At 39.8% G+C, this 17,500-nt stretch overlaps 1 protein-coding gene across 4 annotated transcripts in view; it reads right to left on the bottom strand.

Annotated features, from left to right (window-relative positions):
• Positions 1–4,042: 4,042 nt before the first annotated feature.
• The window catches only part of LOC113804492 (uncharacterized), a 51,999-nt gene continuing 38,541 nt past the window's right edge, over positions 4,043–17,500 (bottom strand). For 3 of the 4 annotated variants that reach the window (XM_070117245.1, XM_027355379.2, XM_027355377.2), the window contains 8 exons: positions 17,408–17,500; positions 14,420–17,215; positions 13,904–14,285; positions 12,995–13,255; positions 11,230–11,426; positions 8,285–8,414; positions 7,504–7,626; positions 4,043–6,850 (listed from right to left, as the gene is read on the bottom strand). The exon at positions 17,408–17,500 is cut by the window's right edge and continues 101 nt beyond it. In XM_070117245.1, coding sequence (XP_069973346.1) covers positions 6,623–6,850; positions 7,504–7,626; positions 8,285–8,414; positions 11,230–11,426; positions 12,995–13,255; positions 13,904–14,285; positions 14,420–17,215; positions 17,408–17,500 — 4,210 coding nt within the window. In that variant the 3' untranslated portion in view covers positions 4,043–6,622. The remainder of the gene's footprint in view (positions 6,851–7,503; positions 7,627–8,284; positions 8,415–11,229; positions 11,427–12,994; positions 13,256–13,903; positions 14,286–14,419; positions 17,216–17,407) is intronic. The other variant, XM_027355378.2, reaches the window with a different exon arrangement.

The following is a 17,500-nucleotide window of genomic DNA, read 5'->3' as shown; positions in this document are numbered from 1 at the left end:
CAATAACTTTAAGTATGAGCATTGTTGATGTTATTAAAATTACAAAGGTGAAAAAATGAGATATTTGTGGTATGAGAGTCAAGTAGTTTTGTTGACATTGTAAAAAAAAAAACATGAAATATATTACATGAAAATATCGGCGTTTTTTCCATGAAGAATGTCAGACAATGTTTTTTATACGGATTATCAGTAGGCAAAAAGTCTGTATCATGGGTATTACATATCACATATGGTCTATAATGGCTCAACGGTGTAGTGGTTTTACATGCTGGTTTAGCTCATAAGAACACCTCCCTGCTCCATGATGCGAGAAAAATGTTGATGACCATTTTTTCTTTAGGGATGATTCAACATTTTCAATTCTTTCACAAGCGTTCAAAGTGCACTCTCTTTGCTGCCCCCCCCCCCAAAAAAAAAAGCTTGATAGGGGATCATTTTCATAATTAGGGGTCATTTTCACTTGGGAGAAGTATTAGGATCATTATCAATTGGGGCAATCATCAGGACATGGTATCAGTATCAGCCTCAGATACTAGGCACTCGACACGACATTTTTCATGTAATTTAAAAAGCGTGCGAGCAGATTTAAACCCTTCCCCCCAAGCGTGCGATTTGTACGCTCGTGCAAATGTTGAAAATTTTGAACCACCCCTTAGCAGTCAAGACGATTCGCCTTACTTATATCACTTTATATTTCATTACATAAATATTAATGCATTGCAATAGCACCATTACAGTACTCTGTGTACATAAAGATTGATACAGTTGCTTGTAAATACTCATCATGCATAATCATATAGGTATGTTCTAATATGATGCAACAAACCAAGATATAAGAAACAGCTACGAGAATAACCATGTAATACAATTTCTGAAAAGATGGAAGGAACACAAGAGCAATTAATATGTCTTAAACAGTCTTTAAAAGGTCTTAAATTTCATCAGCTTATACCTGCAGGAACCCTGCACACTCTTAAAACATTAGAATATTACTAGTAGGATACTGTAGAAACCTGATAATGGAAAGAGACTCATCACTGTACATTCTAGCCTGTAGCATGGCTATTACTGCAGACGAAAACTTCATACTATAGATTTGCGTTCTGGTTTTAACCCGGCAATGGAAGGCAATCAACAAGGGGAATACTGGAGGTACGGGAATTTTTTTTAATGAGATGAAAGTGGTTGATAGCATTGTAATAACAAACAAAATTGGGAGCAACACACATTAATACTAGAAAAAGTCTAACTAATGGGGTAAACCTTTCCATTGACAAAATTTCAATCATTATTGATTTTTTGTAAAGTCTGCCCAAGAATGACCGAAAACATGGATCTAACTGTATTTAAACAGAACCACATAAAACATATAGTAATGGTTAATCGTTATAAAGCAAAATAAATGTGTTAAACATCACGTCATAAAGCATTGCAGAAAGGCGCAGTTTGATGAGAATAAGGAGAGGGGTTAGTTGATGATTAAATGTGCTACAAAAGTCGTATAGCAGTTCAGGGTGGCATGGCATTGGAGGGGACAAAGAGAGGGTGAGTAAAGGAGCTTAAGGTAGGGAATAACAAGGATGATTAAATCAAAGTTGTCAGAGGAAGAAGTGATGGATTCTGTATGTCCATATGGCAAACTAGGGATTAGTAAAGGGAAACGGGGTTTAAAGGTGATTAGATCACAGTTTCAGGAGAAATGTCAGGAGAGAGAGAATCCAGGGGTGGGGGTTGTTGTGAGAAAGGGTCACTTGTGTATCCAGGGAGAAGAGCAAGAGATGATGGGATGTGTTGTGAGGGAGTAGGAGAAAGGGGTGTAGGGGGAGCATGAATAGGAGGAGGATGGATATCGGCAGTTACTTTGAGGGAATGGGAGCAGAGAGATTGGTAGATGAATGAAGTGTAGGCATCTTGGGTCATGATTAGATAGTTTTGAATGTCTTCGAGAGTTTCTGAGGTGTATTGGTTGGAGAGGTCAGTGAAACAGAGGTTTTATTTTGAGAAAAGATAGGCATCTGAGAGGTGGATAAAGAATTATGTGGAAGAGAGGATGTAGTAAAATATGGGGTGGAGCGATCAGACTGTCTGCTCAGGTAGAACGAGGAGGAAAAGCAGGCGTCGGGACAGTAGCAGAGATTGGAGTGTCTGGATTTAGAATGGCAAAAAAATGATTGTGAGAGGAAAGGGGTGGAAGTGGAAATGTAACATGGAGAAGAAATAGATACAGGGGGGATGTAGATACATCTTAGGAGGAATGTAGTTGGATGGAGCTAAGGGCAGCACTGGAGTAGGGAGTAAGAGAAAAACCTCGTCGACGCGGGCGAGCTGGATGCCACCTCGACGCCGCCTTTGTGCCAAGGATGGATAAGTGCCAGACCTCGCGTAAAGTGAGGCCGAGTTGCCACTTCAGACTCAAACTTGTTGGTAGTGCAGCCCTTCTAAAATACATTATGGGAACCAACACATTTGGTGCATGAGCGTGAGTGAGCAGAAGTTTGATCGATCATGACCTCGCTGGGTACACACGGGGTATTGGACTGTGGAGCGGCAGTATTTGGCAGGATAGCCAACAATGCCGACACTGACGGGAAAGTAGTGTTAATTAAGAGAGGTAGTACTGTGGAGAGATGGATAATAAGGCTGCAAAGTAGTAATAAGTGAGGATGGGGTAGTTCATGCTCCCCCAGGCCGTTCATGACTGGCACAAAGACATCCCTTCAACAAGGCTCTCACGCCTTGGGAAGTGGGTAGTAGAAGGGTTAAAGAAGGGAAGAAAAGACGGTGCAAAATTAGTCGAGTCGGGGTCTGAGGACCTAGATAGGGGTGACCCTCAGAATTGGGTCCCAGTCTGTCTCATAAGCACCCCCCAATGGCAAAAGAGGGCAAGGGATTGGCGGGGAGCACTCATAGTATATAACATCAATTACACTTAAGGATTGTAAACCTCCGGGCTAGTAGAGTCGTAACTTGTTGGCCTTTTATCCGAGAGATCGGCGGTTCGCGGAATTAGTCGGCACAGACCGGGGTCCCTTCATAGGCATAGGCCGGGCGAGCGTCAGCTTTGCATATTCGGTTTATCCTTATCTTAAGGATTGTATAAAGAATATCCTCCCCTGATTGTTTAAGGGGGCTGGTGAATATTCCGCGTATAATTCATTTCACAAACCATTTGTGGCATTACCAGTCTTTCACCTTGCCAGCACGGCTCTCACACTTTAGGATACGAACAGAAGGGGAAGGAAAATAAAAGGGGGAGAAGAAAAGGCCATGCCAACTTAGTTGCAGTGAGGGCTGAGGTCCTAGGTGGGGGTAATCCCTTACCTTGGGTTTCAGTCTCAGTCTCCTAACCCCCACCCCCCACACGACAACAACGAGGAAGGGATTGGGGGGTGGGGGTACGGTTAGAGACTTTATATGAACGTCAGTGGGAAGAGAGATCAATGTGGGTAGTGTGTGTGGAAGGGGAGAGGAGAGAGGGCTTCCCAAGATTGTATTGTGGTAATATCATTGAAATTTGGGCAAATCGTCGTTGCACGTTGGGCGAAACATCAAGAAGCCTGAAAGAAAAATCAAAGCAAAATTAAGCCGTAGAATAAATTCACGTGGATGTAAATCAACAATGCATACATATCATATTTTCAAATATAGTATACATAGTGGTAATACTTGAATAATTGAATATAATCAAACTCAAGTCTACTCCATATATAGTAACCCTTTCACTCCCTAGATGGTATTGAAAGCACACCATCTTTTCTCTCGTTATAATGGGAAGCTTTGTGATGTTCTTTTTATTTGAGTCTTTCAATGCACCCCCTGCATTAACAGCCGAGGGGAAAAAAACAACATTCCTGATACTAAAACACTTATTCCCAACCTCCTTAGACATTCAGGGAATTTTCACCTTTTCCTTGCTTTTAAGTTAAAAGGGAGTTTTTACTTCATCACATTCATGGGTCACGCTCATGTACCATTTTTTTGTAAAAAAAAACTGTCAACTTGTAAAAAAGTAAAAAATCCATGGTATATACTTAAACACAACTTCTCTTCGTGTTCTCTCTTTATTTTCATCTTATTACATTATTGCTTCTTGTTAAAAGGACAAAAAATGCCATAAAATACATGTTTATCATACTCACACATGTGAGATTCCACAAACTTAAAACATGAGTCTACTGATCAGTTTTGCAGATGTACTGCAAAAGAATCCTAATTTCTCTTAAAACAGAAGTTTGTGACCTCACAGATTTAGAAAGTAACTCAAAAGAACTAATAACACTTTGGGTTGCTTGACTAGAAGGAGTATCTTTGCCAACGTGATGTTACTCAGAAATAACAAAAGAACTTGTGAAGGCTTATTCAGCAACCTCCTCACACTCACACACTCCTGGTTTAAAGTAACATCCTAATACAGTAGAAAAACAAGAGAGAACAGGGATCATGTTGTGAGGCCCACAGGCAGCTGAGTGATGGTTGGGTATCGCTGAGGACCTACCAAGCTATCACTCAGGGATTGGCACGTCACTGTTCTCCTAATGTGGCACTCATCATACACCGAGCCAACTCTTAGTCCTCGCTTGAGGGCAAGTCTTCAAGTCTATTTACAGTGGCCTCGTTTTCTCCGCCATGCATGGCTGAAAGTCCTTTACCGTGCCACAAAACAGATTTCACATGCAAATCAATACACAATGAGCCCAACGTATGCATAAGCAGGGGACATGATCGCCTGAGCCCATGCTTCTGCATCAACAACTCCACATTTTAAATGTTGAGCTGGAACTGTCAGAGTTAGACCTAAATCTCTAACTCTATGTGACAGGGAGTTTCATACACATTATGCTCATGACCTAACTACTCTCTTGTTTCTACTTATCAACCACAGCGCACTAGCAAGAGGCTGGGAAGTGTGGATAGACACACGAGAGCATAAAGATAGGACATGCACAAGCGCATGAATGTTTGAGCAGAGCCAGCCACATGACTAATGCTCTGTTCACCATTGGGGAACCACTAGGGTCTTCTTTTTTCTTATGCTGTAACTCCTCTACCTACAGCACGAGAATGAAACTGAATGTACAAACACCCACACATGTATGTGCTGTGTTACTTTTGGAGGAGATTTTCTTTACATACTTCTATGACAATTATTCACATTGGTAAAGTAAGAATTTCTCAGAAAGTAAAGTTAATGTTATCAAGAAAATAAAATGAAAAACAAATTAATAATAATTTTTTTTTTTAGATGATGATGATATTAATAATCATGATAGTAGTAGTAGTAATAACAATGACTTTACCTAATGATGATAGTATCAATAATAATAATAATAATGATAATGATGATGATAATAATAATAATAATAATAATATAATAATAAAAAATATGCACTGCAGCCTCCACAAAGTTTCTGCTCCTTCTCTTTCAAGCGCTGCTGCTGCAAACCTGGATTACAGGAACTAGTGCAAATATCCGACCTAACAAAAAATCAGAGGACTGGATAAAATTTACCAGAAGGGTCTGTTGTACTGGCCACAAGTAAGGGAGCTTTGAAAAGAAAATGTACAAAAAGCTGTACAAAAATGGGCCAATGGGAAAAACGGTTTGGATTGCTATCTACTGTTCACAACAAATATTGGAACAACACTAGTGAAAAGGGGGTGTATAAAATGTATGACTTTATGATTTTGTCCTTTCTGCTAACTAAAGGATATATCTTCTGACCTTTTTTTTTCTAAAACAGGCCACGAGCAGTGAAGGTTATGATAAGTTCAACATTGAAGCAAGTACTTTGTTGTGTTTAATGTTGTGCATAGTACAGTGGAATTCAATGACTTTCAACATGTTGCTCATTTGTTCTTCACAAAAGTAGTACAGAATCCCTGAAATGTTGCAACTTATCACTGCCTACTGCAAGAGAGCTTGGTTTAAGAAAAAAAAAAAAGTTTTACTCATATAAACACCACAAAATACATATTCAAACATACCAATAGGTAAATCAGAAGTAAAGTGTAGACAATTACAAAATCGTACAAAATGATAATCATCAAATTGAAAACAAAAAAAAAGATGCCTTGCTATATAAGTTTCCACTTACAAAACTCATATGATTCCTACGTCAACATATTCTTCCTCATGTATGCTCACAATGTCAATGGCATTTCCTTTTATGAATTATCTTTTCATATAATAATAATACTGCTGATAATAATTATAACAATAATAATGATAACAATAATAACAATAATAATAATAATGATAATAATAATAATGATAAAAAATGTTGGAACTCCTTGCTCCATAAATGGTATTATCTTCTTGCTGGAGTGTCAAGAGCTGATTTGAGTGCTGCCACAGTTCCGTGCAGACAGCACAACTGCTAAACAAATGTCTGAACTATTTTTCAATATGCTAAAATGTTCTTGAGCAGTTTGGCCCCAGGTGTTCCATACAACTGCAGGCAGAAACACGATGTCACCAAAAAATATCCCGCTTCACACACGCTGCCTTGTTGGTTGAGTGAGAGAGAGAGATCAATAAAGAAAAAGTAAAAAGATAAAAGAAAAATTAAATAAAAAAAGAAAAGAACAACACATTGTATAATCCCGACTAGGCGACACACTGTCAATAATCCGACACAGTGCCGTCTTCATGGCCCGAGGCAGAGGCACGGTGGCGCTCAGCTTTTCTGAGGGTGTTCGGGTTGTGCTGTACTGGGGGAGGCGCATCGCTGTTTGGCGCAGCAGTGTGCAGCTCAGTGTTGGTGGTGGTTGTGTCGGTGTGGCGTCGGCGTCGCTCTCTCCTCAGTGCCGCTCGACGCCGAATGGCCCGCTCAGCTTCTGCACTTTTTACCTTAGGATGAAAAGTACTCTTATAAGACTTTTTTTTTTTTTTTTTTTTTTATGCTCTATAAAAAGATAATTAGATAATTATCATAATCATTCTCCTCTAACTGTAACTGACTTTAGGGATAAAGCACACATCCACAAAGCTTAATCATTGTTTTTTTGTAGGAATATTTTCAGATTTGATAAGCATATCAGTAGGAAGAAACATCTCCCTGATGAGGAAAAGAAAGAAACAAAATGAAGAAAAAAGAAAAATCTTACAAAAAAAAATCTGAGGGAAATCAATAACTGTTTTAACAGGAATACTTTTTTTCTAGAAATGAAAAACATTAAAAACTTTCATGTAACTTGGATAAAACATTTGCAAACTAGCATTTCAGGTTTAGAAACTTCACTTGATGTGCATTATGAATTTCAATGGATGGCAAATTATACTCAATCTGCCTGTTAATTAACCATTATCTATATTATTTCCTTTCATTTTACCTTTGAGAATGCCTTCCTAGGATCAAATCACAATGAAAGATAATGTGATATACAATGCTGCAGCATACACTGCTGCTTGAAGGAGAGAGAAGTGAAAGAAAATGAAGTTGCAAAAGCAATGTTTAGTCCTCCCCTGAATATCGACCAAGGGGATAACCAACAAATACTAACCTCTCCTAGAACATTCTTTGTTATCGTGATAAACTTCCGTTTCTTTTTCCTGGTAATGTGTTGACTACTACAGCTGCTGCCTATGCTAGGTGCCAGGTGAATGCGCTCATCAGCACATCCTGGCTGCAAGGTTATAAATGAAAAAAGAATAAAATAAAATTAGAATAAAACCAAAAACAAAAATAAATATTTCCTTCCCATATAAATACACAAAACCAAACTGTGGATATTAAATAAACCACACAGTGCATCGTGAGTAGAGGTGGCCCGGATGTTGAATTTTCAATATTTATGAATGCAGATGTGGATTTCTATTTTCAGTACCTACAGATGGGGATGTGGATATTTTTCAGTAATAGTTCATAACTAATGATCATACATAATTTTTTTTTTTTTTTAATATCAAACAAACCATACTATCTCATTACAATGTTTCATAACTTCAAAATAAAACAAACTGTAATTATTGCAAAAGTACAATATACTGCAATATAATAATGTAAATGCCTGGTAAATAAATAATGTCCCAGTTTGCCAGTAGAAAATTATAGCAGCCCTGACTTCTCTCTCTCTCTTTTCTGTTTTCAGCCAACATGTAGTGTCTAATTATAAGATATCTGTATAGATAAATGCAAATGTGGATGTTGATGAGGATACTAAAAGTGAAGCTGATACAGATTTGAATATCCAGTCCACCTCTATTTATGATCATTACTGTACTATTATCAAACCTTCTCTTATTCCTTAAACCCTGACCTTGAACCATCTGATTTTGACCTACCTTACTCTCACAGGATGACCCAAGGGTAGGGAAGTCCATCTCAGAGTCTATTTCAAAGGAGGAACTATGGTGCTCGGCTCTGTCCACTTCGCTGTGTACTGCACCTTCACTCTTGTTGCGCCGTCTACGTCTGTTCAAAGAACAGGTGGGTGGGGAAAAGAAAAGACATGCATGTAAGTAATGATACCCTATAACTTGTCTTCCTCTTAAACTGTAAGTAATGCACCAGCACACGCTATGATTTTTAAGGTCACTTTCTAAAATTTTGCCAAGAAATTATCCACTGTCCACAGTTATGGACAACATCCTACCCTTTCAAAGGAAGGTTTGTCATACAATACAACTGTATATAAATGCAGACACTTTAATACACAATAAGAACACAGGAGAGCAATGGGAATATCCCTCCCTTCAGCATCAACTAAGAGAGAGAGGGTTGAGCACAGATCTTGTTAGAAGACACACTTGATCACATCTTCCATTTCCTACATCTACTACCCTCAATATCAAATAAAAAACATGAAATCATAACCAGACTATAGAAAAAAGAAGCTGATTTTACTACAGCTCTCAAGGGTAAGACAGGACTGTTAATCACTACTTCAAGAACCAATACATGGTGATGGTCAGAGCATCCCATCTACAAAATATTCACGTAATTTTTTAGGGGGATTCAAACCATGAGGGGAGAGGGATAACCAACAAGGGGAGAGAACCAGGACAACACTTGATAACAAAGACAAAGGTAACTTCCATTAGTCTAATGGTTAGTCATCAATGAGATAAGAATGAATGCAACACAACCAATATCAGCTTCTTTCTTAAAGAGGGGCCAACAACGAGTAATATCAATTACAGCAACAATTGATTAAATGAAAAAGACGATGAGTCAGATTATGTCAACAGAAGCTTTGGTGTTTGTTATATGAAGATGGTGAAGGTACTTTTTGTAGTGAACCTATTTTTTAATACAGCAAAGCAGCAGTGACAGGAAAGTAATGATTTCTAGGGAAAGTATGGAAGAAAAAACAAACAAACAAAAAGAAAAGTGTTGGGTTTCAATTTGTTGTTCCCATTCTAATTTTCTGTATGAGCAAATTAAGTTTAATAAAGAAAAAAGAAACTAATACCTAGGATATCACAAGGTTTCATTAATCTATTTTAAATAAAAGGAAGAGTATTTATATATTCAGCAATGTAGATTTAATTTGTTATGCAAATATAGATTTTTCAATTCTGGCTTGGATTTACCACTGAACTGAAGTGGGTAGGGGTCTACAGCACTGTACTTATTTCCTTTTAATGAATAATCAATTTCCTTGATTATGTATGAAGAGAGTAAAACAACCACCAACTTTCTTGCTTTACTATATTTACTTGTCAACTGACATAACTTTGCAAAGTAAAAATGGGTAGATGACAAAACCAGCATTTTTATGACCCTGTATACTTTTTCTTTCTTTCTTTTTTCTTTCTAAGTTATTGTGCAACCAAGGGCTGAGGGGGATGGCATGGTCTTTGTGCTTCTTCTCCCTCTTGGTTATGCCAAAGGTTCTCACATAAATGTATGACTGTGATTACTCCTTTTTTAAAGGAATGAATATACACCATGACATCTTGTACACACTGAGTATTGAGAAATTAGACTTGTACATAAGATATGAAACTCTCACAGCCTAAAATACCAGAATCAAGGTAGCATATCTGGGAACTGAACTATTGTAAATCTGTTGTCAAAATCCAATACCAATTTGAACCATGTAAATTGCATAGAAATAAAGAATTTCACTGTACTTGGCAGAATCTTGTTATGCAAAAACATCACAGATGAGACTATTTTAGCTGGAGAGGATATGCTATAAAGTTAAGTCTTGATAATAATTATAACAATTTAATAATAATCACTAAAACTATGTAACATTTCCCACTCCCCTTTTCTGAAAAATAAAACATAATTAAGAATGTGAATGGTAGGATGTGTGGGAATCAGGAAACAAAAACAATAAAAAATCAATGTTATTTGGACTCTAAACTGACCAGATATTCATGGACATGGAATATAATGCCATACAAATTAATAACTGGTTTGCAACTTTGCAGCAAGTCATTTGCATCTGTAACTTTCACTATTCCCTATCATTGAAGGGTGAAGTGCAAGCTCCTTTACTCATGCATTGCTTACAAGTTTCACATTCACTTCCAAAAAAGCTTTCCAAAAATGAAGTACATGTAGGAAGGGGCAAAGCTTCCAACCACAGGAAGTACTCACCAAGTGATGTGAAGTATTTAAAAGCATTGTTCATTCTCCTAATTAAACCAATAAAGGACTGAGATATCATTTGCAAAATATACATTAAGTAACTATGCAGGCAAGTGTACTTGATTATCGCCTGTCTGGAACTCTCACTTTAAGATTATTTGTTATGCAAGCATGCTCCCTTTTTAGCTATGAAAATATTATTGAATACTACCTCCAAGATCACTAAACTATCAAGAGGTCTTCTTCATTACACAAACATTGGTTACACTGTTGAAAATTCTCTCTAAAATGGATAACAAGTATTATAAGGTAAACTAATCTAACTTAGTTAAAGTGTATTTGCCTGACCATTAAACCACTCTTGTAAAACTCTTGTAAAACAAATTCAGTGGCAAGATTAGTTAAAGGTATATATGGCAATAAATTCCATCAATCCCAATGTATAGTTTAAGCATAAGTCTGCTTTTGTCTTTCTCCAATTGGTTCATGTCTCAATGTCTCTTCACTAGCTTTCATGCAAACCAGAAATGACTTTAGAAGTGTTTTTGTGCATCTAGCCTATAACATTTTACAAAAAGAAAGGAAAAGAGAAAAAAGCAAGAATGAAAGAGAAACCATGCCCTGATTAGAAGAAAAATAATAAGTAGAGAGGATGAGGTGATGAGAGGTATTAGTAGCCACATACAGGGGGTAGCCGTGCAGGAAGGGGCAGGTGATGCCCTTCAGGCAAGAGCCCTCTTCCCAGAACCTGCAGGTAATGGACGACAGGTCGTGAGAGAATTTGCAGTCACTGCGACGACAGCTTCCTTCCATAAAGAAGGTACAGGGCCGCCGAGAAGGGGGTATCCACCTCCCAGGCCTTGGCTTTCGTGGTAATTGGACCTGCAGAAACGATAAACTAGTTAAGTCATTTATAAAAGCAAGTCACTTCTTCCTTAAGCTAACAAGATCAACAATATATATAGATAATAAGATATGACTGTATATCTTAGGATAACTATACTTCTTGATTTAGCAACCAACCAAAGAATTGTTAATTGAAAAATGAAATGTTTCAACTTCTCAGTAGGGAGTCCTACTTTATATCCAGTTACCTATGGTAACTGTATACAACTTCACCAATTTCTAGTGCCTTCTTTCACGTCTAATGTGATGGCAAATTTCAAATCATGTTAATCAAAAACGGTAGCTGCAGTACATACTAATAATCAAAAGTAAATATACAGTAAGTTATTTATGTTAGTATTGGCAATGGCAATTAAAGTCACTTCCAGTGCAGTACTTTGAAACATTTCAGTAACATTTCAGCTTGCTTACATCAAAAGTATCTGCCTTTTTTATTTATACTAATAATTAATGAATTATGGAATAATCACAGATTGTTTCACATTCTTTATGATATTCTCATCAATAATTATAGATACTATTCCAATCGTTCATCAAATATAAAATGAAATTGCATAAATATCTTCAACTTCTACTAGTAAAAAATGGTGAAGTAGTACTTTTATTTCAATCTGGATTACAAAACTATGGAAAATTGAGCTTAGTTATTGCTGAATGTATTGGATCCAGATGCTTTACAGCCATTGCATGGTCCAAAATACGAGTATTAGGCTTACTTGCGTGGCCACTCTGACTGGTGCGCAGCTTGTGGGCTGGGTGGACACAAACACATGTTCCGTAACAAAGCTCTATGCCTCCTGTGCAATATCACTTTCTTTTTCAGCGTAAGTAATTTTAGCTTTTCTTCCCTTTTTTTCTTTTTAATCCCCCTCCCCCGCCCCCTTTGCCATTTTCCAATGTCTGTATCTGTCTTTTGATTTGTTTTATCCAAATGGAAATAGACTTTACCTTGCACAGACTTCATATTATCTCATTTTTGTCCTTTCTAATTCTTTTTGTAATATTCAATTATCTTTAATACAAACAGCACTACCTGGAATAAGATCCTGAGCATGGAAATAGCATCCTCCCAAGAGGCAGTACTCTTCCTGTAATGGCTCATGAACAGTACATTCCACACTTATTTATCATTGGAAATCAAAGCAAAAGCCCCTTCCTAAATGTGCATCAAGTCTAATCACCCTCCAAAAGCTTTGTGCACTAGTGGCAAGTCATTCTAGGTATCTTGGCCTTCAGCTGAAATTCTCATGACAGCAAATTCACTTCATCCTAGCCCTTGGTCAAATTTTCCCATGGCGATGTTCATGTCAACCACCCCTCAAGCCCAGTTTTTTCATAGCATGATGGTCATGTTATCCAGATTGTAGGGGTAAATAATTCATCTCTAAACAAGAAATTATTGCTCTTAAACTATTTGGATCTGAAAAAAGGAACTAAAAGTAAGCAGATGACATATACCAAACTTACAACTTCAGTTATTAAAAATGGAGTGCTTCACAAAGTTGGGGGGGGGGGGGGACAAGTTGTCAACCTTCTAAGCTCACCTTATAAGGAATACCACTCTTCTTCCATTCGTCTTCTAATTCACTAGAGAACCGTATAGCAGCGGGGTGGCCTGATGGCAGATCAGGCAGGGACCCTCCAAGGCGCTGAGTGGCAGGTTCCGTGGCACCAAATATCTGGTCATAGAGGGTGTCATCCAGGTACTCCACAGGGATAGTGTACGTTGTGCCATCCTCTGTCTCATACAAGAGAACCTCTCCACTTTCCCCATCATCATCATCCCCTAATCCATCTGGACACTCCTGTAATATCACAGAAAAGATTAATGATATCACAATGGTGGATTTTGGTACTGTGAATTTTCCTAGTCCTCAAGACTTAGACTTGTTAAAGGTTCCTCTCTTCAAAACCCCAGGAACAAAAATTGTACTTTATTTTAGTAAGGTATGCAATGCTGTCTATTGTTAACCCATTCACGCCGGTATATTTTGTAGCCAAAAATAAAATATTCCGGGCGGCTACAAAATTGGCGGGTGGAGCTTCCCCAGAGTATGTCCGCCCGCAGGCCACAGCCCACTGCTGAGTCGGAGCGCGAGCCCCAATACAACGTCACACTGGTGGAATGCCCGGCAATGTTTATTTTTTCTGGTGTCTCATATATGAGACACCCATTGCTAATGGGTTAAGAGGAAACATGAATACCAGAATCTATAAATTCAATTTTGTAAAGACATTTCCCTGAAAATTAATAACAGATACATTATGAATATCCCTCTCCAGTGCTCTTAAAAATAGAACATGCAATCCAGGTAATAATAACTGCTCTTGAGGTGCTTTACTAGACAATGTTCGGTAGGTTACACAGAATACACAACGTACAATGTGGGAGAATGAATGCGGAAAAGGTAGTAGCAAGAGTAGTTATGCTAGGATCAGGAATTCCCTCTTACCTCGTCGTCAGGGTCTCCAGAGGTCTGGGGTTCCCACTCAAAGCCATCATTGAGCTCCCATCCTGGAGCCAAATCATCCAGGTCCTCTCGCTCAAGGTCTTCCCCCTTAAACTTATAATCGGGTATAACAGAAGGTGTAGTCTTGCTCACAGGATTTCCTGAACTACATTTTTTTAGCCGTTCATGCAGGGGACGGGGTGAATGGTGGTCTGGTAGCAGGGAGCGGCCACTAGGTAGATGGGTTTGGCAGTGAGAGAGGTTGCTCGAGGTCTGAGCATGAACTGCTCCCAAGAGTTCATCTGCCTCTTGGTCAACTTCTAACCTTAACTCTGGACAAACCCCTGGGATATCTATATTATTACTGCTGCTTGCATCATCACTCCTGAAAGAAATAGGTAAAAAAAAGTTAACAGATCTTCATACATGTTACAAAGATAGTTATATAAAATGTCCTCTTTCACATGTATATATATATATATACACTTGTATAAAACACTTCCTACAAGTAACACCCACCTTTTACTAAAACTGACTTCTTGAAGTAGAGTATGATGATGGCTTGCCAATGACTTCTCAGCCCAAAGCTGGTCCCTTCTATTTTTCACACTGCTTTCCATACTACATGTGCTTCCAGGTTTCCAAGGACTGACTTCTGCTAGAGAAGACATGACACTGCAGTTTTCGGGAATATGAGTTGTTGGATTAGTTATAATATACATTTTAGATCTGCCTGTATCTGGATCAGTATTATCTATAGCATGTGGATTTGCATCAGTCCAAAGAGCTTGAAGATTAGGGATGGATGCAGGGAAGGATGGGGAAGCAGAAGGGCTGTCGCAATGCCAGAGAGAAGCTAGTGCCTCCGACCTCTGATTCATCATCACTTCAGCAGGGGTCTCAAAGTGACCCTCACTGCTCCAGCCTACAGCGCCACCTTCCCCTCCCCTGCTTAACCAGGCACTGCCAGAGAGGCCAGCTCCCTCTAGCTCGTGCAAATGGGGCCATCCGTCTCCTCCATCACAGTCAGTGTTGATATGCCATATATTTCTTGGGAATGAACTTTCTGATGTCTGGATCTCATTCTTCCAAATTTGTGCCAAATTTTTGTTATCTGGGAAGTCCTGGTGTTGGAACTCAAACACATCTGGCTCCTCATCCTGGCTGTGGCCAAAGCCTTCAATGATCCCACCCGTTTCATATGAAGCCCGCTTCTCACTGATGGTGGAAGGCCTCCCATTGGTAGTAGCAGTTGCTGTCTCTGTTTGGCAGAACTTCTCATTATTGACTACTTTGAATTTAGGTATTAATGCAACAGCTGGATAGGGGTTATGGGAGACAAGTTCTTCCTCCTCATCTGGTGGAGCAACCTTAGGCACAGGTTCCTTGTACACCATGTACTTCTTGGGTGAACCTTCAAGCAGGTCACTCTCTAGGAATAAGGCCCCACTGCTCGTCCTCTGGAAGGGCAGATCTGGCCGCTCCGAGTTGATGATGAACATTGTCCCATCCTCATAGTGGTCGTCTGCTGTGCTCCCAATGCTTTCCTGACGGATGGGCCTGAAGTGTGTTCGAGGAGAAGTGAGCAAGTTTTCCTCATCCTGGCCGAGAGGTAAAGTGTCCATATTCCCAAGGTGTCCAGCATGGCTATGGCCTAACAACATACTTTCTGTAAGGGGGTCAGGAGGGGCCCCAAGTTCAGTGCTTTTGCCACGAGGAACCACCATAGAGAACCCACTGCTTTCAGTGTGATGCAGATCAGCCTGAGGCCCTGTTGGGCCAGACGGCAGCTGCTTCAGCAGCGAGCTATCCAAAGCGCTTTCTTCTTGTGACTCATAGCTTTTACATACATCTTCCACAAGGGCCATCATCTTCTCATGTTCTGAATCTGTTCGAACTCCTTCGCCACTTTTATTTTCAGATATATATTCTAAGTTACAATTATTTACACTAGGGTCCTCAAACACACCTTCCAGGCCTAGAGTATTTTCCCATAGATTTTCCAAGCCTAGCTTCATGAATGACTCACATAATTTATTCTCCAGCTCCTCGGTTGTGTGGCAGCTGTCACTTTTTCTACTCTCTAAAATGTTGCTGAGGTGAGGATCCTCTATGCAAGCTGACAAGGTGCCCTCACTGCCAGAGATATTGTTGGCATTACAGTCAGACCAAATGGATTTTTCTAGGCTACTGGTCAGGTGAATGAGGGCGCTGGCATCCTTTCCAGCATCAACCTTGTGACTCTCCTGTGGGCTTTGGCAACTAATGTTACACAGGAGAGGGTCATTTTGGGTGATTAGATCAAGGGCTTGCCAAGACTGACTCTGCTGCCATCCTTCGATATTTGATATCAAAGATGCATGGACAGTTTCACTGCATGGTATCTGCTCGATGGCAGCCAAGTCTTGGGTTCCGTGTGGATCAGGGAAACCCAAGCCACATATGGCAGTGTAGAGGGTCAGCTCCTCCATAGAAGGGGGATCCCACACATGTTCTCCTTGACCATGACCCAGATGTTCACTTGCCTGGCCCCACACCTGTGCCACCGTATCTGAAATTTTCCTCTCTAACTGCCGCACACTCTCAGCCTCCTGGTCTACTGTTGCATAGGGATATGTCTCAACATCGCTGCTGGAGCCGCTGGTGCCCCCAGAGGTGCTTCCACGCTCAAAGAGACGGCCACCTCCACTTGTCAGTGGCACACCACTCCCATGTTGATTTGGTTCCATTAACAGGTCTCCCATGCACTCCCATTCTTCCTGGCTTGCCCTGTTCTTCTCCTGCACAGATGACCCATAATTCTTATCACCTTTGTCTCCTTTTCCCTTCTCCTGATCCTGCTCACCCTTGTCTCGGTCTTCAGAACTCTCACGTGAACTTGTATCTCCAATGTAGCCTTCACCAATGTCCTCGTCCAAGAGGGGGCCCAGGAACTTCTTCCTCCTCCTCTCACCGCTGCGTTCATGCTCCGAGGCACTATCTGTGTCGTAGCTCTCACTCAACTTGGAATCGCGGTGCTTGGAGGCTGCATGCCATGTGAATGACACATGGTGATGTCTCCTGCTGCCCTCGTGACCCTCAGGCACATCAAACTTGGCCTCCGCTTCCTTCTTCTTCTCCTTCTCACGACCCTTCTTGCGGTGAGAGCGAGGCATCTTACTACTGCTCAGCTTTAGGGTTTCACGACTTGAGGAAAATGAAGGTTTCTGGTTCTCCCAAACACATGAGCATAGTGCCTTTCCTGGCTGCCATTGCTTCTCACGGATGCAGTTCTCCTTACAGTTTTTACTTAGGGGTGGAAAGGCTGCATAGTACCTAAAAAGAAAAGCATCTATGTAAAGTGTGAAAGCTAAAGTTTATCGATTCACCCATAATTCATATACCATGGCACTTTTCTTGATACATCACTAACACTAAAAGAAAAGTAATATAAGGTAAATAGAGTAAATAATAATAATTATAACATAAAAAGATAACTACAACTTTTTACACTTGCCAAACACTCACTTCTCAGCTTGTTCTTCCGGCGTTGATGTTGATGCTGAGTCATCTGTGTCATTAATACTCTCTTGCGATCCTCCTTTCCGTGCAATGGATTTG

The sequence above is a fragment of the Penaeus vannamei genome, chromosome 40, assembly GCF_042767895.1.
Source record: "Penaeus vannamei isolate JL-2024 chromosome 40, ASM4276789v1, whole genome shotgun sequence".
Lineage (NCBI taxonomy): Eukaryota > Metazoa > Arthropoda > Malacostraca > Decapoda > Penaeidae > Penaeus > Penaeus vannamei.
This window is presented reverse-complemented; position numbering and strand designations above follow the sequence as displayed.